Source organism: Rissa tridactyla, chromosome 15, assembly GCF_028500815.1.
Source record: "Rissa tridactyla isolate bRisTri1 chromosome 15, bRisTri1.patW.cur.20221130, whole genome shotgun sequence".
NCBI classification, from domain to species: domain Eukaryota; kingdom Metazoa; phylum Chordata; class Aves; order Charadriiformes; family Laridae; genus Rissa; species Rissa tridactyla.
In genome coordinates this window covers 600744-620742 of record NC_071480.1, presented here as the reverse complement: position 1 = coordinate 620742, position 19999 = coordinate 600744, and the positions used below count along the sequence as shown (strand labels likewise).

General features: G+C 44.1%; 1 protein-coding gene across 12 annotated transcripts in view; it reads left to right on the top strand.

Annotated features, from left to right (window-relative positions):
• GAS7 (growth arrest specific 7) overlaps positions 1 to 19999 on the top strand; it is a 160107-nt gene that overhangs the window by 79153 nt on the left and 60955 nt on the right. For all 12 annotated transcript variants that reach the window (XM_054221563.1, XM_054221568.1, XM_054221565.1 and 9 more), the window contains 5 exons: positions 5178 to 5252; positions 8347 to 8425; positions 12972 to 13100; positions 15105 to 15228; positions 17609 to 17688. In XM_054221563.1, the coding sequence (XP_054077538.1) occupies positions 5178 to 5252; positions 8347 to 8425; positions 12972 to 13100; positions 15105 to 15228; positions 17609 to 17688 (487 nt within the window). The remainder of the gene's footprint in view (positions 1 to 5177; positions 5253 to 8346; positions 8426 to 12971; positions 13101 to 15104; positions 15229 to 17608; positions 17689 to 19999) is intronic.

Below are 19999 nucleotides of genomic sequence, written 5' to 3'. Positions count from 1 at the left end.
CCAGAAAATGCCAGAATGCTATTAATGGTCTGTTGCTCTGCTGACATGGGAAGTGCACTGAGCACCAAACAAGCAGTTGATAGAGATAGTTCAACCACGTACAGGAGATGACGTGACATCATTACTCAGAAGTAGTGTCACTGTTATTTGAAATCGCTTGTCATGTGTCCAAGCCAGCGTAGATCATCTTGAGGATGTCTCTCAAAACTTGAGAACAGCCCATAGGGAGCAAGCAGTGTTTGCTCCCAGGAGGAGGGCAGAGCACACCGATGGATGTTCTCTCCTGGACGCAATTGCACCAGTTGAAGGAGCTGCTCTTCTCTGTTACTGCGTCTATGTCGGTGCTTGCTTCTGAATTGTTACTGCCTTCCTGCGGCGGACACAGCATGGCTGTGGTGATGTAAATCAGTAGTGGTGGAAGCAATAAACAGGGCAACAAACAGGCACCTGTGTTGGCATTTGGGGGGCAGCTCGATTGGGCAGAACTTGCAGATAGTTGATTTCATTTGTGGTTTGTTTTCTTTCTCCCTCTCATCTTTTTTTTTTTTTTTTTTTTGTATTCGGGATGTGGCAGCAGTGGAGAAATGCAAAGTGCAACACAGGCAATAAAGATGGTCTGATACAGGAGGTTCAGAGTGCCTAGCATCCCCGTGTGCCTAGCATCCTGGCATCCTAGCATCCATCGAAGCCTAATGCCTTCGATGTAAGACAGCCCAAGAGACAGTTGCCTCTGTGATCCATGAAAAATGTGACATGTCACCAGAGGATCCAGGTAGAAGAAAGGACCAGCTGCCAAAGAAAAAACAGACTTGAGAAATAAACTTGCTACGATAGAAGATGAGGAGAAGGCAAGCAGAATTGTGATAGCCTTGGCCAGGGAAAAGAGGAGGAAAGCTGCTCCAAAGAAAGTAATATATAATGAAATTTGACAGTTCTTTTGACAAAGAAAGGACCATTCAAGAGGGAAAGCTGGCATGAAATGAGAGAGGGCGAGGAGAGAGCTGCTCTGACACTGGGAAGAGACATGTTTGTGTCGTCAGTAGAGGAAGAAGTAGGCATGTTATAGAAGCAAAGACAGAAAAAAATCACTGTGTGCTGTAACAAAGAAGGTGTGGAATTGAATGTAAAGAGGATCTAGATGGGAGTTATAAAAAGGTGAATATATTTTTCTTCTGTTTGGAACAAATGATTCAGGATTGCTCTGTGTGGAAAAGGAAGGGGACGGTGTTGATCTCGGGAGGTTACTCATGGAAACAAAGCTCAGGCCATCAGGGGAACCTTTACATTCCCAGCTAAGAGGGAAAAAGCACTGATAAGATTTTCACGATGACCATCAGGTGGCTCAAGGAATATGAGACCATATTTAACTAGGGGCTTTCATGTCCAGAAAAATTCTCTCCATCTGTACAACCAGTGTTCTGGAGGTGAGGTTTGGGCAGCTAATAAAAATAGCTTTAAATAGGAAGCTGGGATCAGACGCCCTAACGAGATTTCTTGATCAAATAACCAATGAGAGGCAATGCTAACTGAAACTTAGTTTATCAAGTCAATGCTTTTAGAGGAGTTACTTTTAAATACTTTGACCAATTAGGCGTTTATTCAGTTCTTGTTGACAAAGGTAGGGTTATAATACAGACTTTGAATTTCAATAAGACAGACCTCAAGAAAGGGAGGAAAAGGTCTGAACTGAACGATCAGGGGTGTGGGTGTGAAAGACAGAAAGAATTACTTTAAATCAAAAATGAAAATATGGTTTAGCATTGGCATTCAAGTAAGTACTGCAAAATGGCCAAGAAAATCTGCAGATGCCCTGCATAGTATCAGTCTCTTGGAGTATAAGTAGTGTTTTTATTAGCGAAGGAACACTGTCTTAGGCTATTGGCCACTCATTTTTAATTGAGCTGGGCTATGCTTAGACAATTTAAAGTAAATAGCAGATTATGAAAAGAAATGCAAGCAGGAGGATGGCTGTAGTGAGTCTGATGGAGGTCTGTCTAGCCCGTTGACTTTAATCTGACCATGGCAGTACTGGGTGTGTAAGAGGAAAAGAGCGTGAGGGTCTCTGCCCTCCCAGCTTCCAATAATCAGAAGTCTGGGGATTTCCAGGGCCAGAGTTTGCCTTAGGTCTGCCACGTTCGGCAGGTACTTGTAAACATCTTCTACTTTTTGTCTAATCCTTTTGAGCCTTTTTACATTTTTGAGCATCGCAACAATCTGTAGAAGACTTCTGCAATTTATGAACTACAGGAAAAATAATTATGCTTCTGTTGTTTGATAATTTCATTGTTGCCTCCTAATCTGGAGAAACAGTGTAAAATGACTGATAGTCACTGTGTTCACGCAGTGACGGTTGTGTAGATCTCTGTCAGATATCTTCTATCACCTTTTCTCTGTTCCCCACGTTGTCTTAATCTATTTAGTTTCTTCATGCATGGTAGTCACATCAGATCATCTTTGCCTCCCTTTGTGGCTCTCCAGTTTTTTTTATCCATTGTAACATGGTGTGACTGAAACTATTTGAGTGTGGGCACACAGAGTACTTTATTTCAAAAAAAGGGCATAAGAGAGCAGAAAATAAGCATCCAAAGAGCAACAAGAACTAATAACGTCAAGACAGTATGGGTCAAAATGCACTTATAATCTGTAATGCTTCTGACTACACAGGGAGTGAAATTCTGAAAGTTTTCAAAGAAGTTAGTGGAAGCAAGAAACTTAGGGGTTTTGGTGTGAAGCTGGAGTAATTGCGAAACAGTCGTGTGGATTTCTGGAGGTAGGCTCACGAGGCTCAGGAGTACTGTGTACTGGTGCATTGGTGTTTCATAGTCACCACAATCCAGAGTTTGCAGGGTGTTTATATCGGCCAAGGCCACGAGGCATATTTTTTTCCCTTTTTGAGGTATATCTTCATCTTGGTTTTTAGCCTCTTTTGAAGTGTTCAAGGTGTTTTGGCCACAGATGGCAACAGGACGCCAGACTGGGGTGGAACAATTTATGTCTTGTAAATGGGGCTCTTAAGCAATGAACAATTCACCTTTTTATTGTTATTTTTTATTGTTATTCCTCCTTGCCAGCCGGTCTGCCCTATTAGTAGTGCAGTCCACCTGCAGTACAAGCGACATTTGAAATCCCAGAGCCTGGGACAAGGCTGGGACCGGTGAGGAGCACTCCCAATGGCTTTGTATGTAGGGTGCCACGCTTAGGGCAGGCGCTGATGGCAGCAGACATAGTGTGTCTTATTTGTGATTGTGAAAATTATGTGGCTTCCTTTTGTCTTGTTGTGTTCAATGCTTGCCCAGGTACAGCAGTATGAAGGAAGAACTTCACGGGGTTTTAAATTCATTATTTTCGCAGCCAGCCTTTGTGATGGAAGAGGGTTATCTCTGCTTGTGAGATGAAGGACCAAGACATGGATTCTGTGAGGGTCTGTCTGTATGGGCAGCTTAGAACAGTCAGCAGACCAGCTAGCACCTTTGCACATCTAGCATCCCCAAGTAAATCACTCAAAGGCATCCTTAAGCCAAAATCCAGCAGGAAGAAAGTTGCATTGTGAAGGACGTAGACTAGAGCTTTGGTTGGGAACTCCTGGTAACTGAGGCAAAAGCAGTGAGCCCTGGCTCTGGGCTGGACACTTAGGTATTTATATAAGCTACGTTTAGACATTTGCATCTTTATTATAGTTGATATATGCTCCCTTTCCAGTCCACAGAAATTGTCACTTCGGAGACAAGATTAGCCTCATCCTAAAGTAGGTGTTTAAAGTGGGTCAGGTGAAACGTGCCTGGATAAAGCCCTTTTCATAGTGAGGTCCTAACCATAGTGTAGCCTTTAGTGCCCGACGGCTGTATTTGGTCGTCTTGCTGCAGCAGGCGTGGGGAGCTGGCTGGTTTTGTTCTCCTGGGAGGGGGAAGAAGAGGACCCCTACGCCGGCGAGGTACTGTGCCGTAGCAAGCTGGGTGTCACCTTGGGCCTCAGCCAGCTGCATCCCACAGTGACATCCAGATCGTATTTTCAGTAGCCCAGAACATCCGACTGCTCTTAGCAAGGCTCAAGGGACCCCTTTTGTCTCAAATGTGCCATGCTTAACAGCGCTTGCTCAACTAGCTACTGCAGGTAGGTGTGCCAAAAATATCCTACTTTCTGTCTTCTCACTGGAAGGAAATGGATTTGAAACCAGTATTTTCCCCTGCTTGTACATAGTTAGCACAGAATCAGGAGTTGCTCCACCTAGGTGCCACTCATCTCTCTCCTGGAGAAGCTCTATTGAGCAAGCTGGTTTGAAAACTAGCAAATAGCCAGTCGTTTGCCCTAGTTGGGATCATGAATACTTTGCAAGTGTTTTGCTAGGAGAACTCAGGGGAGACGGAAGTGGGTTGCAGGGATGATGCACGTCACCTCTGAACCAACAGTTGCTCCTTCCCTCCCCGCTGCGCAATCAGTATTTACCCTTGTCCCCTTGCTCTGCAGCTGCCCTTGTTCTTCTCCCTGCAGCGATTCCCGTAGTGGTTGTGTGCCAACAGCTTCCCTCTGCTGCACCCCCACCACTGGCAAGCTCAGATCCTGTTCCTGGCATGGTGCTGTTGAGTGAACAGAGAGGCGGACAGGGCAGTCGGTGGGGTGGGCGAAGGGCAGGGGCTGCACCACCATGTGTCAGGGACAGAAGCCCCTGCCATATCTTCACCAGCTTTGTCACCTGTAACGGGGAGCAGGAAGCATTCAGTGTCACTAGGAAAGGTCCGGCACCCCAAACCTCATTTGGGTTTTGCGTGTATCGCTGCATTCCTTCATCTTTGCTTCAAGGATGTGTGGCCTCATGTTTAGCAGCAGACTGAAACACTTGCTTCTCAAGTGAGCCCAGTTTTGCAGACAGTCCATGCGGCACAGTAGAAACACTTTGTCCTTGTTATTTGCTCTCCAGAACTGTAGCTTTTTCTTCTAATTTTATCGCACATGCTGTCCTGCATATATTCCTGCTCTTGCCGCTGCATTTTTAGCATATGGAGGGGAGCGATGGATCCTGAAACTGGTGCTGCCAAGCCCTGGAGACTGAAAGGAAAATTCCTGTGGCAAGATCTGTTAAAATGCAGAGAATTTCTTTAAATTATGTGTGTGGGATTCTGCCTTAAAGCTTATTTATCACTGTCTTTTTATTTTCCCTATGTGTTTGTGTGTGAGTGTAGGATAAAGATTGAGGAGGAATATGCTAAGAACCTGTCCAAACTGTCTCAGAATTCGTTGGCTGCTCAGGAAGAAGGGTAAGTGTGTCTCTGTGCATTTTCAGAAGGCATTTTAACATAAAAGGCATTCCTCCCATACAGGTACAGGTATTTTTCCTGAGCTCTCCCGTTGAGTAGAGGTTTATTTAGCTTAGCACCCTGAGAGTGTTAGGGAAGCACCCCAAGGGTGTGTTAGGGAAGATAGAATTGCTTTGGAGTATTTTTCTTTTGAAGACCTTCATGGTAAATTTTTAGGAATATGTGTATAAAATATGTGCGTTATTTCCAATAGTGTGTTTATGCTGTCCTTGTTCCAGCCAGCGCTAGTTCCTTTAGGGATTAGCATGTATAAATACTAAATTACTTTGAATATGGAAGAATATATGGAATATATACTGCTGAAAGTAGATCCAGAAGATCAGGCCAGTAGAATTGGAGCAGCACAGATAGACGGAGGATGTCTTCTCATCATGGGCCTGGCCCTCCAAGAAAAGCAACAGGTTGTCCCTTATATGCAACATGTTCACACTTTGGAAGTTAGGAAGGTATTAGGCAATGCACTTCAGACTGGATTGCAATTAATCAGTAGTAATGCAAAGACAGAAACCCTCTAAGCACTGGAAGCCGAGGTTGGAAATGACTGTCCTCACCCTAGTTCCGACACAGTGTGTTTCTACTGGTAGTGAAGCTCCACAAGGTGTTTGCTCAGCTTTCAGCAGGCAAGGACAGAAATTGCTGCTCTGTAAGCACCTGCATCAATGATGACTTCTGTTCTTCTTTCCCCTGGAAAGCTTTGCTGCTAGCAAAGCTAAAACCACTTTCTTCCACATCTTCCTCCCACTTTCTTCTACCACCGGTAGGCGAACGGGGGAATGCCTGGAAAAATGAAGGTGGAGGAAACTAGGGGAGAGTAGAGGAAACGAGAAGGAATGAGGAAAGAAGCATAAAAAATGTTGAAGTAGGGAACTGAAGGGGACACGGAGCAGAGTGAAGGGAGCTAGGAACGCTGCCGGTGGTGCTCTGCCTGGAAGGGTGCCAAAGTGAGGGAAAGGAAGGAGGTCCTGCTGGAATTTCTCATCCTGGTGCTGTGGTAGCCAAACTGGATAGGGCCGGGAAGAGGATAGTGAGAGGATCCTGGGAATTGGTGAGGCCCAGGAAAGGGAAAAATTCCGTTTAAAAAAGTGAGGGAGGAAGAACAGCCAACAGGAGGATTTGATGCAGCCAAAAGTAGGACGGCAGCCTATCGAAGTCAAAGTAAGCATTTGCTATGGTCCTCCTCTTGTTCCTGAGAAGGTGTGAGTCAGGGCACCCCGTGAGCTGCTCTGTGAACACACCAGTTACCACTGCTGGTTTCATACTCCGAAGAGCATTTTCCAGCTTTGCTGTCCAGCAGTCTGTGGAATTGACGCAAAGTATCGGCTGTCCCCTCCAGGGTCCTCTGCCCTCTGCTGGTGGTTAAGAGGACCCACGATCATGTTATGCGAGTGGGACACGAGGGTGTCGAGATGGGACTGATTTGTGGTATCGGAATGGTTCTGTCCAAGTTGCTGTGAGTACAGTGCTGCTGCACGTACACAGAAGGTGATAAAACACACGGTCATTTAAGTCATTGTAGCTAGGTAAGAGATGCAGAATATGCTTAGCAGGCTGAAATGCCTTCTTTATGTAAATAGATTAGATAAAATATTTAGTGCCAGTGAGAACTGGACAGTGGGAGGGGACCTCAGGGTCTAGGGAAGGAGAAGAGTTGGGAACATTTAGGTCTCAGGTCGTTTAGCTGTGATGAACACCATACTTGACAACTCAACTCATTGGAGCAACATCAGAGATTCCAGGTCATTATTTTGAAATTGCAGATGACAGGTAATTTTTCAGGCTATCAGGAAGGGGCAAATAGAACTATTTGAAAAGGTGGGGGGGGAGAGAAGGAGCCAGAAAATTGTAGATCACTCAGTTTTATTTAACCTCTGCAAAGTGGTAGAATAAACCATCAAGCTTTCTAGAAGCGCTTAGCGGAGAACTAAAGTGATGAGCAGTTATTGTGGATGCATACAGAACACACAATGTCAAACCAACCTAAATTCCTCCAGGGATGGAATAACAGAAGTCAGCATCGTAGCTCTTCATTTAATACAGCTTTTTGCAATGGGAGGTTCTTGCAACAAGCAAGAGAAATGTGGCCTAAATAAAGCCTGAGGTGCAAAACTACGTAAGAAATCATGCCCACTTCTTACAAAAAAATAAAGTGCAGAAAGTAGCTATGGGGTGAGATCCCATAAGGTTCGTTTGTCCCGAGTCCAGATTTTTTTCAATGTGCTGGTGACCTGTGATAGAATAAATAACGGGTATGCTGTCATCAGAGATGAGACAAAGCTAGGAGGGATGGTATGTACAATTTGAAGAAAAAGACTGCGGGTCAGAATTATTTTGTTAAAAGTAGAGAAATTACTGAAAAAAACTAAGATGCATTTCAATGAGGACAAAGTATCAGGTTTTATACTTTCACAGGACGTGAAAGATACAGTTACATAACAGTTTGTGGGAGAGGATCTGCCTGTAGTGAATCACAAGCTTATTCATCAACAACTTCACGCTGTTGTCTAAAAAAGCAACCACACTGAGATATGTGGAAGAAAGAGTGTCTGATATGAAATAATCTGTTACCAGTTTAGCAACTGGAAGACCTCTGCTGGGAGACGGTGTAGTTTTGAGGATGGAGTAATTTTCAAATACTGAAAAGCTTCTCTGAGGAGAAGTAGAATAATCCGTTCGCCAAAAGTACAGTGTAAAGTAGAAGAGGCAATGGAAGACTGCATTGATGAAGATTTATTTTAAGGATTAGAAGAGAAAAATTGTTATGGGACTGAAGTATCTTGCTTATGGATACTGTGGCATCTCTATAACTAGAGGTTGTTGTGAACAGTGTTTTCAAAGATCTGCTGCGTACAGTGCCAATATAATTCTGCCTTGGTTACAGAGATCGGTTATCTTCTAGGATTTCTGCTATCACTGTTCCGTGATTTTTCTGAGCAAGATGTGGTAAAAAGCACTGTATCATATCTGATTGACATATCCCGCTGGGAGGATGTGCAGAAGACTGGGCATTGATCGTTGTCACTCTGTATTCTTTCAGCACGTTGGGAGAGGCTTGGGCTCAGCTAAAGAAGAGTCTAGCTGACGAAGCAGAGGTTCATCTCAAATTTTCTTCTAAGGTAAATAGTTCTTCCTTCTGCAAAGATTTTTGCCCTGTAATTGACGTGAATCTCCCTTCAGTGCTTGTTAGTGGAGAAAGTACACTTGCATATGGTACGAATTTAGAGGAATTAATAAGTTGGTGAACAAACTTATTAGAATCACAGAATCGTAGAATCATTGAGGTTGGAAAAGACCCTTGGGATCATCGAGTCCGACCATCATCTCCACTCTACAAAGTTCTCCCTTACACCATATCCCCCAACACCACATCTAAACGTCAATTAAACACATTCAGGGATGGTGACTCCACCACCTCCCTGGGCAGCCTATTCCAGTGTCTGACCACTCTTTCTGGGAAGAATTTTTTCCTAATGTCCAGCCTAAACCTACCCTGTTGCAGCTTGAAGCCGTTCCCACTTGTTCTATCGCTAATTACCTGGGAGAAGAGACCAGCACCAACCTCTCTACAATGTCCTTTCAAGTAGTTGTAGAAAGTGATGAGGTCTCCCCTCAGTCTCCTCTTCCTCAGACTAAACAGTCCCCGCTCCTTCAATCGCTCTTCATCAGATTTATTCTCTAGGCCCTTCACCAGCTTCGTTGCCCTCCTCTGTGCTCGCTCCAGCACCTCGATATCTCTCTCGTATTGAGAGGTATTGAAACCCTGTCCATTCTTCCTGCCAAAATCATAGTTTATTTAATCTACCCGATAAGAAAGTTAAAACACATCTAGCCTGAACTTTTCATAAAAAGGAAGGAAAACTGATTCTAGAGGTTATTCACCTAGGACTCTAAGTTCCAGCCTGTTCAAGTAAATTTACCTAGAGCTTGTACAGATTACTTCTGTAGAGGAAGAAATAAAAAATAATATTTGGCTTCTCAACAAGTATCTGCTGTATCTGTCTGGAAGGAAGAGAACCAAGGCTCTGACTTCTTTGTATCATTAGCCTTTCTGAAAAGTGGACTGGGAACTTCATCTTATTTCTTGATGTTATCTCTAGTGATCCCCAAGGAGATTTCTTGTACAAATTATGGTATTTATCTGGTTTTTTTCCACCACATGTGACATACTCTTGCATCCTGTTAACATTATTTTAACCTCTGTGGGTGATCAAGTTCAACACAGTGGCAAATATCTCAGCACAACAGCCATGTTCTGGAGGAAAATTATAGCTCCGCACTGTTTGTAAGCGATTATGCAGAGGTTACTCAGGCAACCAGCCGCTGCCGTGGTAACCCACTGCTCTGCTTCAAACTTCTATTTCAGAGCTGTAATTAGTAAAATAGTTTTTGCTCCCTGTTGTCCTCCTGTATTGTTTTCCAAGATGAAGAAATGTGCCCTGGAGCGGTGTGTGCGTGTAGGCAGGTGATATATAGGGGCTCTTTCATTATTTTGCTTTTCCTTAAACCCTGCACAGAAACTCCTGTAACATTCTCTGAACTCTCCCCACTGTTCCATACCTGCTTTGGGAGTTCCTAGTTCCGGCTTTCTTTTATTAACAGAATGTGTTTTTAAATATATCGATTATTGCTATTACTTTCAGGGAAGTTATTCTTAGAAGCAGTGATTATATGTCTCGTTGATAGTCAAATGAAACTGGTCAGTAGCGGCACAAGCAGTCAGTGCAGTGCAGAGCACACCAAGAGTATTCAGACATAAATACCAGCCATGAAGACATTGAACAACTTCCGTGACAGTCCATCACGGCACTGTTACACTGGGGGTCATGAACAGATCAGAGAAGGTGACAGCACTCTTGCGGCACTTGGAACATAAATAGTTACACTACTAATGCCTGTACAGACTGGCATGGCAGCTGTAGATACATGCACACGAGGAATCCTTCAAGAAGGCCACCATGGCACTGAACCTCTTCTCCAGCGATCTGATTGTCCCTCACTGAGCTCCAGGAGGTGAATTCTGCTGGAAGAGAAGGTACACAGGCGTTACACTAGTTGAAGTCGTGGTGGGCTAGCGTGGATATGATGATGTGTTACGAGCCATTCTGGAAAGGGTGCTGATGGAGCCAAGCAAAAAATAAGTACTTGTGAAATCAGAGGAATTTCTGAAGTGTGGTTTCTGATAACTCAGCTGTGTAGTTTCTCCATCATCTTATACTATGATTAACCCTATGCCTCTGTCTTTCTGCCAAAGTCTCTACCATACTGGTGCAGAGATACAGGGTCTCTGTCCTATACCTCATAAGTTATTTGAGTAAACTTCTTGAGATCTCAAGTCCCTTGTCACATCTCACCCATTCAGTGATGGGTATCAGAGTTGTCTGTATACACTGCTGTTTAAAATCTCTTTATCTTGGGAAAGTAGTTTAGTTTTTTTCATCTGTTGCATGTATTTGAAAGTCTTTTAGCAAGATCTTCTAGGAAAAAAAGAAAAAAAGATAAAAGAATAAATATGGCCTGCTATAGTGCAACATTTAAAAGCCTGGGACGTTCACATGTGATTCTATTTTGATAGCTTATGGTACCTCTGGTACCATATGGCAAGACAGAAGTTCAAGCAGGATAATGATGCTGAGGAAGTATGACTGCCTTCACTGAGAAGTCCACCTCTTTGATTCCCCGAACACAAAACTGGAGAAAGCAGTTGCCTTGTTTGCATTTTGAGCCTCCTCGTGATGCGTTTCCCATCTTTATGAGGATCTCAGAATTTCCCATCCTGTTATAAAGCATGTGAAATAAACAAATACCTTTGCTTTCTATTAGGCAAGTGGAACTACCAGTGAATGGCCTCCTGTTCAGTGTGTCCCTGGCCCTGGGGATTTTTATAAGGGTTTTCACAGCAAAGTCTGCTTATGTCATGTGTGTCAGGTTGCCACTTCTTCCACTGAGGATGATTGACTCATGTTGAGTAGTTTACCCAGGTTAATCCATTTATTAATAGAGCAGTCTGAGGGGCACGTAGGTTATTTAGCTACTTCAGACTCAATAGGACACAGACATCTCTATCAATTGTAATATATTGCCTCTGGAGTTCACTGAAGCCATCCTGAACTTCTTTCTGTTCCAGTTCTTGTTTCGTTGAGCATTGACAATGCTCCTGGCACAGGTATCGGTTTGTACCTCGGTTCTTGAGAGAGCTTGTGTAACCATGCGCAACCACAGAGTTGTGAACAGGTCTTTACTAGCTTGCCTGGGGCCATCCTGATGAGACTATCATAAAAATGTTGTCCATAATTTTCTAGTCCAACCCCCCCAGTCAGAGTAGGACTATCACCCCCAGTGGATCAAGTCAGCTACATCTTTGTCTAGCGGAGCCTTGAAAATCTCTAAGGACAGAGATTTGATGACCTCTCTGGTCAACCCGTTCCAGTGCCCAGCTACCATTCTGGTGAGTTTTTTTTAAATTTATTTATTTTTTTTATTACATTCAAGCCGAACCTCCCAAAGCTCAGTTATCTGTTGTGACATTGCCTGGCCCTACAAAGAAGAATTTGGCTTTGTTACCTTTGTACCTGATCGTCAGATAGCTGTAGGCCATATTGGATCATCATGGTGCCAGTCTTCATTTGCCTAAACAAGCTCTGCCTTAGGTTTGTTCAACCTCTCTTGGATGTGTGCTGTAGGGCCTTGACTGTCTTTGTAGCCTCTCTCCATTTAAAGATTGTACTGAGCTTGGATGAAGTTTCCTTCTCCATTAAAATAGCACTGGAGGAAAACCGAAAATACTTGCTTTCAGGGACTCTCTGATACTGCTCCACTGTGGGCCATGTTAGGTGATTATGGACCCAACTCACCTGCATTGACGGCTTCCAGCATCCTCACAGGAGGGACAACAGAAAAGAAGTATTTGGTTGCTTCTGGGGAGGTGACATATCTATGCCTTCAGAGCACATTCCCTAGATACCAAAACTGTCTGTCAGAGGGCCAAAGAGCAATATGGTACAAACTCTACCAGGGTTGTGTATTACCAACTGTCAGGTCCTGCTTGTGAGAGAGAAATCGCGTGTGCAATCTTGATGGATCTCTACTGAGTTAATTTCAGTGGTTTCTTGCCCCTTCTTAAAGATTTTTATCTAAATACTCAGGCTTCTCTTTAGGCTCCCTCATACTTGTCAGAAATAAATAAATTGTGCCCTTACTGGGCCTCTTCACTATACAAGAAGTGCAGACTTGTCACCACGGTCCGCTGACTCACCTTACTGCAGTCAGGGTTAGTGGCTTTAGTTTGTGTACTTCTTTTTAAGCAAGTTGCATCAGTTAGGCCAGAATTAGAGCACCTCAAGAAGAGCTCTGGCCATTGCCTGCCATTGGATCTTACGTGTAAGAGGAGAGATACGATTTAACAGGAAAAAGGAAGACAAGATTTCTGTCCTTTTGCTCCCTTCAGTGAATATTGCCTTAAGAGAGCTGTCCTGTGAAGAGCTGAGGTTTACAGTAGCTTCACTCGGAGTTCTCTTCAGGAAGAGTGGTGTTGCTGTATGACATTGCCTTTGACTGCAGTATATTTATTGTTTCCTCTCTGTCCCGAGCTCTGCTCAGCAGAAGAGCTAGGAATTACTGCCCGGCTTCTCATTATTGCCATTTCTTCCTTTGTTTCATTACCAGCTTCAGAGCGAGGTAGAGAAGCCCCTCCTTAACTTCAGAGAGAACTTTAAGAAAGACATGAAGAAGTGTGACCACCATATTGCAGACTTACGGAAGCATCTGGCCAGCCGCTATGCAGCTGTTGAAAAGGTGGGAGCAGAGGACAAACTGGAGTGTTTATGAGAGAGTGCTGGTTTGGACAGAAAAGCGGCTGCCCTCTGAAAAGTTTCTGTTCTGCCGCAAAGAACCACAAAGATTTCTGCTGAGTGCTTTCTGCTGTTAGTTACACTTTGCCAGGCCCCTGACGTGGTTTGCTGCTTAGGTGAGATTTGGGAAACTGGGGGCTGCAGGCAGGGCTAACACATTACTGCTGAACTGGCTTTTTGTTTTGCGCTCCCCTTCCCAACTTGGGACAACATATTTCTAATGTATTTGATGAAAATACTCCTTGCTTGCGTGCATCTGGAAGTCAAATGCATTGCCCTCAAAATTTAAAAAACCTTGCCTTAGAATAGCAGCAGGGTCAGGCCAGAGGCTCAGTATCCTCTCGGGCAGTGGCCAAAAGCAGATGGCTAAGGAAGGCCGCTCAAACTCGGCACGGCCAGTCACAAACCCTCTCCCAGTTCCTGTTTTCTGCACCTCACGGCAAACATCTTCACCTGAAAAAATCCAAACAGCAGCAGCACACTAGTATCAGGGACTGTTTTAACTTGAATATCCAGTAGGTGGCTGAAGTTGTGCTTTAGGGAGAGTTACACCCACAAAAAGTGCTCTCTTGTCAGCAGCTATCAGGAAACGGGTTGCCCATGCCTCGGCTGCCACGACGCTGGTGCCAAATGGTATCCTCATGCGGTTTGCTCTTGGGTATAAGTCGCAAAGGAACATGCCATGTTTAGTCAACCCAGATTTTTTGGGCTTTCATTAAAGATCAGAGTGCACATGAGAAGGTTTGCCCAGGGACAGAATTGTTGCAGGATACACAAGGTTATTAGACTGTATATACTCAGGGAAGGCGTTTTTCTTCAAAAGGGTGAGTTCTTCACAGTCATATCTGCACAGACACACAGTCCTCAGTAGGGGTATTGGAAAGAACGAGTTAGAATAGCCTTGAGAACAAGGACTAAAGAAAAGGAAAAGCCATGTCTGCAGTGTGCCTGGTGAAGCGCACAGCTTCCCACCAGATTGCTTTCTTGCAGCTCCCTCTTGCGACCTGCTGAACCAAGCACAGGGTCTTAAAAACTGCAAACTGAAAAAATTCAGGTAATGCCTCAAGAGCATGGTAACTTGCAGGCTGGTGTTACTGTAGAAAACTGCAAGGTGCTAACAAAATGTAATCATCCAAATTCAGTTTTTAACACTGTAACTGGATAAAGAACAAATGTGACCTATTTTATAACAAGTCTGCGAGACAAGTTATTTTTATTTTATGTGTTTAGGCAACCTCAGCAAATGAGGTTGCAGCATGCGTATATGGTAACAACGTTTATTTGTTAAGACATTTTAGTAATTTGCCTGTAGAAGCTCAGTAATGATGCTGATAAATCATGTTTTAAAAGCCTGAAGAACGTTGAAGTGAAATAAATAATCAGTTTTAATGAGGTCTCAGGTTCTTGATTTCTACAGTATGAACTGCTGTTATCACGAACCTGAATTAGTTTTTCTGAAATAAGTTTAAAAGTTCCTATTGCTAGAGTTTCTGATAGGTGTTTATTGAATCCAGAAGGTACTTAAAAATAAATTCTGTAAGATACTTGAAATTCTTTCAACAGTTGAGATCCTAAGAAACGCAAATAGAAGAGGTATCTTGGTGATGCTGATTAAGACATTTGGAAGAGGCTCCATCTCCCCTTTCTTCCAGAAGTAGTGAGAAAGTTACTAAGAAATATGAAAGTCTGGTGATGCCTTTTGTGCTGTGCCTTTCTAAGAACCTATGAAGAGTTCAGATGCTTTTGTGATTTGTTGGTGACTACTTCTCTATGGTGGTGGAACACTTCTTTGAATACCACATGGTGTCCTAAGAACTTGAATCCCAGTTTTATGCAGAGTCCCTGACTTCTTACTTACAGATACTTGTATGAAGGAGTCATAGATGGCTGAAAGCAGCTGGCAGCTCTTTTCCTCTAAAACATGTGACTCTTCTTTAATTACTCCAAGGCCCGGAAAGCCTTGACAGAGAGACAGAAGGATCTGGAAATGAAAACCCAGCAGCTAGAGGTGAAGCTCAGCAACAAGACAGAAGAGGAAATAAAAAAGGCGAGACGGAAGTCCACTCAGGCGGGTGAGTACCTGTGTCCATCAGTGGCGGGAGGCGAGCGCAGGACAAGAGGAACCAGATGGGGTGCAACTGCCCGTCCACCCACGTGTTTCTTGGTTTTTCTAATATTGCTACAAAGTGAACCGTGCTACAAATCTGTTTGGTATGAAATCCCCTGAAGAAACGAGCCCAGTTTTCCAACTCAGATGTCACAAAATGGTAATTTTGGTAACTGGGGTGAGAACAGTAAAAGGAGGGTGAATTGTCCTTTTGTTTTGTGAAAGCGTGATGAAATAACTGAATGTTTGTGAAACTTTCAAAGTCAGATTCAAAGCCGAAGATGTTTCCTCCTTACATCATAGTTCCTATCTTGGTTCTTTCCTAAATCACAGTCACCTACAAATATGTGGGTGCTTGTTATGCTTCCTATTACTGTCTTTTTCCTTGAAAGTGAACTTTTTGTCATTTTTCCACTGCTACTCAGTAATTAAAATGAGGATATGGTAGTGTGTGCTAAACTGTACTGAGGATGCAGCTACTTGGTATGACTTACGCATGTTTTACAGAGGCTCAAACCACTTCTACAGGATCCATCAGGAACTGTCTTTCTTGAGATCTGCAAAGCTGATCCTTTGCTGAAAATATGGTTTAACTAGGGCTTCCATATTTCATCTCTTCATGGGTCCATTCCTTGGCAGAGTGGTCCTTCATAGTTCTGAGTCTTATAAAACTTCAGCATAGCCTGTCTGGGTTTTGAGGAGACTGAGGAGAGTCGTTTGCAGTGTGACCATGTGTATAGACAACCATTTGAGGAGAAACAAAAGCTACGTGTTAGTAACAGGAGGCTCCACAAGAGATGCTCTTTATCAGTCTGCAAATTCACAGCCTCTCTGTGTTCTCTTGAGTCCTCAGGAATGGTTTGCAACGGGTATTTATTGAAAAGTGAGGGAGAGCTGAAGATCAGATCAGAGTAACCCAGAGTTTGGTGTGAGTCTCCCTGTCGCTCTGCCCCGCTTTGTGCCGCTGTTACGGTGCCTGGCAGGGCAGGACCTGCCCCATCCCTGCCGGTAGTGCTCGCCTGCAGCCCAGCTGGGGTGCTTGCCACGTGCGCAGCGGCAGTATGTAGTGATCTGGCTCCGAAATGAGGCCAGCTGCAGGTGGACGGTAGGACACGAGAGCTCTAGACCAGGGCCCTTCTGTGATCCCCCGGGTTACTGACACGTGGCGTTGCTTTGTGCTCCCGTGGACTGTTCTGTGTTTCGTGGCTTTCATGTTGCTGGCCGTTCAGTGGCTCAGATTCACTCAGGTGGGTGGAGGATAACCCCAAGCCAGATAGTTCCTGAGGAGTTTCGTGGAGTGTCAGAGCCATTAGTTCAGCCTTGTCATGTCAGACTAGACATCCCCTGTCTGGGTAGATAAGCTTATTGCTGAGCTTTCAGCCCTGAATGCTTTTTTCTTCGTACACTTTGGTTGCCACCCCAGGTTTTAAGTCCATGAGAAGCTTCCAGTTGCATTTACTTCTTTGACACTTTGTTTGGTCTATGGAGTCCTGTTCTTTGTCCTCGGTTTATGTCTTTAGACCTTTTTGCACCTAACAGAACAGGATCGATTTGAGCCCTGGACCTAGGCATCAAACCATTAGCCTCATTTAAAGAAGAAAGAGAATTTATTAGCCAGAAAGCAGTAATCTCTGAGACATTCCAACCACTTTTTCCTCTCTGTCAGAGCAGAGTCCTGCAACAAGGGAAAAACTGAAATAATCGCGGTGCCCTGAACACAGGAGGAAGCCAGAGCTCGACTGGAATCGTGTGTCTTCAGAGGCTGGAGAATGCATGAGTGTGCAGCTGGGTTGAGGTTGCACAGAAGCATCCCTCGATCTCAGACAGCTTAAGCCTGGCGCTTCGTGCCCGTTTTAAACAGGCTCCTCTTGAACGCAGTCTCACCTACAGAGTGCTACCCTGCAGCTCGTTATTATAGATTTCCCATTGTAATTATTTTGTTTTTCAGATTTTTCTGATGTTTTTCAGATGTTTTTCATTTTTCAGATGTTTTTCAACTTTCTGTCTATGACCATTTATTTTTTTAACTGAAGTAACTTGCCTTCATAGTTCTGGGCATTTTGTAAAATACTGCTTAATGTTCATATTTTCCTTTTAAAATCTTTCTTTCCCCCTCATCCTTTCTCACCCCAATCACCTATCTTTTACCACACATGGAGTGCAGGCATTTTGTTGAAATTTCGTTGCACCTCACAAACACCACTTAACAGAACTGCCTTCAGCTCCCCCTGGACTGACCTTCAAACCCTCCGGACCTGCTCTACAAAACCTGAACTGCTGTTTCCTTTTAAGCTCGGTGACGCTGGCTGGAGAGGACTAACGCGTTGCTATCTTGACTTTTTCAGGAGACGACCTGATGCGCTGTGTGGATCTTTACAATCAAGCCCAGTCCAAGTGGTTTGAGGAAATGGTGACTACCACTCTGGTATGTAACTCTATGCAGCATCTCACGTGTATAACATTGCAGAATTGTACTAGCGTCCAACATTCATCATTCATAGCTAATTACAGTGCAAAACATGGGGGAAAATTGGGTGATAAATCTCACATTGTATTTCCAGTTCTCAGTTCTAAGAAAATCGCGTATCATTAGGGGAAGGAAGAAATAATTGTTCTGTTGCAGAAAGCATTACACCAGTTCAGGGCTGCTTAGGGGCCAGAAGGCTGGAATTGTCCCCAGGAAGGATGAAGGAATACACACGGAAGACATGGAAAAAAGTGTGATAAATCACGGAGTCCATTTATACATTAATGAATTTTTATATTCTGTGATTTTACAATTTTTTCACAAAAATTGCCAACTCAGAAGAGGCATACTTTAATTGCCTATTGTTCTGTTTCTCTGAAGATAACACAGCTCACAGTATTCACCTAAGGGTGTATACCTTTGGGATTAGTCACCAAGATGCCAAAAGAGAGCTTTGATGTGCTGTATTCCTTGAAATACCTGTACTGTGATTTTAGGCCTCCTCCCTCGTGTCATTCCTTAGCGCCCTTATGGACAACAGCCAATTGCTTTCAAAAGTGGGAAATAAAAATGTCTTTTGCGTATCTTTTTTCTCATTGGACAAACACAGAACTTTAAACTCCTCCTAATAAGAAGCAGGGTATAAATTGCTCAGCATTTGGAAGTGTGTCAGTGCAATATTGCAATATTTAAACTGCAGTAAATAAATAAAGGCAGATGGGTGAGTGGAAAACCAGGAGGCAGATGTCTGCCCAAAAGCAGAACAAGAGAGAAAAAGCTGGCTGTTCCTGTACATAAGGGATCTGATTTTCCTCTCACCTTCACTAGTGGTTTCTCACTGATGCAAGTGCCACTAACCGTCGGTGACACTGTGTCCAGATATGGCCAGGTATATGTTAGCTGCATATTTGCTCCTGGAGAAGTACAACTCAGAAGTGCTCTAGTCGATAGCTCAAGGGGGAAGTCATAACCTGCAAACCCACACGGCAGGTTTGTCGGTTGTGAAACTCAGGCTGAGAAGCATTTGAAGGCAAGCCTTGGTATACATGAATGTAAAATCTAAATTGAAAAGCGGTCTGCGTCTGATCAGTTCAGGTACAGATTAGTTCACATGCACTACAAAGTTGAGAGAGTCAAGGTGCGAAGATTTGTGTTCCCTTGTATGCCATCTTCCCTGAAGTTTCTGGTGTAGATACAGTGCACATTCTGTGTATGACGTGATTACCAGCACTAGCACACTGGATTCTGCCTTCTGGTCCTGCGCATCTGTGCCCTAAGGAAGGGAACCTGAGTTCAAAGTTGGCCCTTTTCTCCAAAAGGGCAGTACATCAATCGGCAGCAGCGATTGGAGCTCAGTCTGTTTCGGTCCTGCCCACACCATAAGCTCCTTTGCCCTTCTTCCGCCCCAGGCAGATGGTCTGCCACCTGAGACGTTTGTGCTCTAATGAAGGATCTGTTTCACAAAAGACATTTAACAAATTGCAGGTGGCACAGGGAAGGCAGCGTAGCAGCGTGCCTACTTGTATATGTGCAGGTTGCACTCCACCGTGATGCCCCGTAAGTGGACACCAGAAATGCCTTCTGCAAGCAGGTTTTTTAAGATTTGGCCCCATTGATGTCTCTGTGAATACAGAGCTTTCTAGTGGAACAGCAAACTCCATCACAGTATTTGTCTTTAAAAGCAGACTTCCATAGTATGCTGCTTCCATTACTACTGCTCAGATAGACACGGACGGACCAAATGTAGATTTTAGGGTATAATATCAGAATCCAGGAGATGAGGGAGGCAGAGAAGGTCAGGAGGAGAGTTAGAAATCACCTGCCTTTTCGACTAAAGCGTTGCTGGGGTCTGCTAACTGCCAGGTGTGCGAGGTGGAAACTTGGCCCAGCTCATCATCTGGTGAACAGATAAAAATGCTCTTAGAGGTGTCTGGTTAGACCGAGGGCAGTCAGGCCCTCTGTGCCATACACCCCAGCGCAGTCTCCTATTTCCCCAAGGAATAGCTGTTAACTTCTGGAGCTAGCAAGAAAGATTGCAAAGCTTTGGAAAGAGATTCCCTCTTGCCTGCAGTGTCCCTGAAGACAGTAGCTCCTGTCTCTGCCTTGGTTGTCTCAGTTTTGGAAAGGTTTCAACCTTCTTTTCTATCGTTAGGCTCAGGCTGAAGTGACTTCTGTTGCTTACTGTCTCAGATTCTCTGCAAATCAGAGGGATGTGCAACCACAGAGTTCAGCTCCAAAGCGTGACCCTGGGGTAGTATCTGTAACTGCA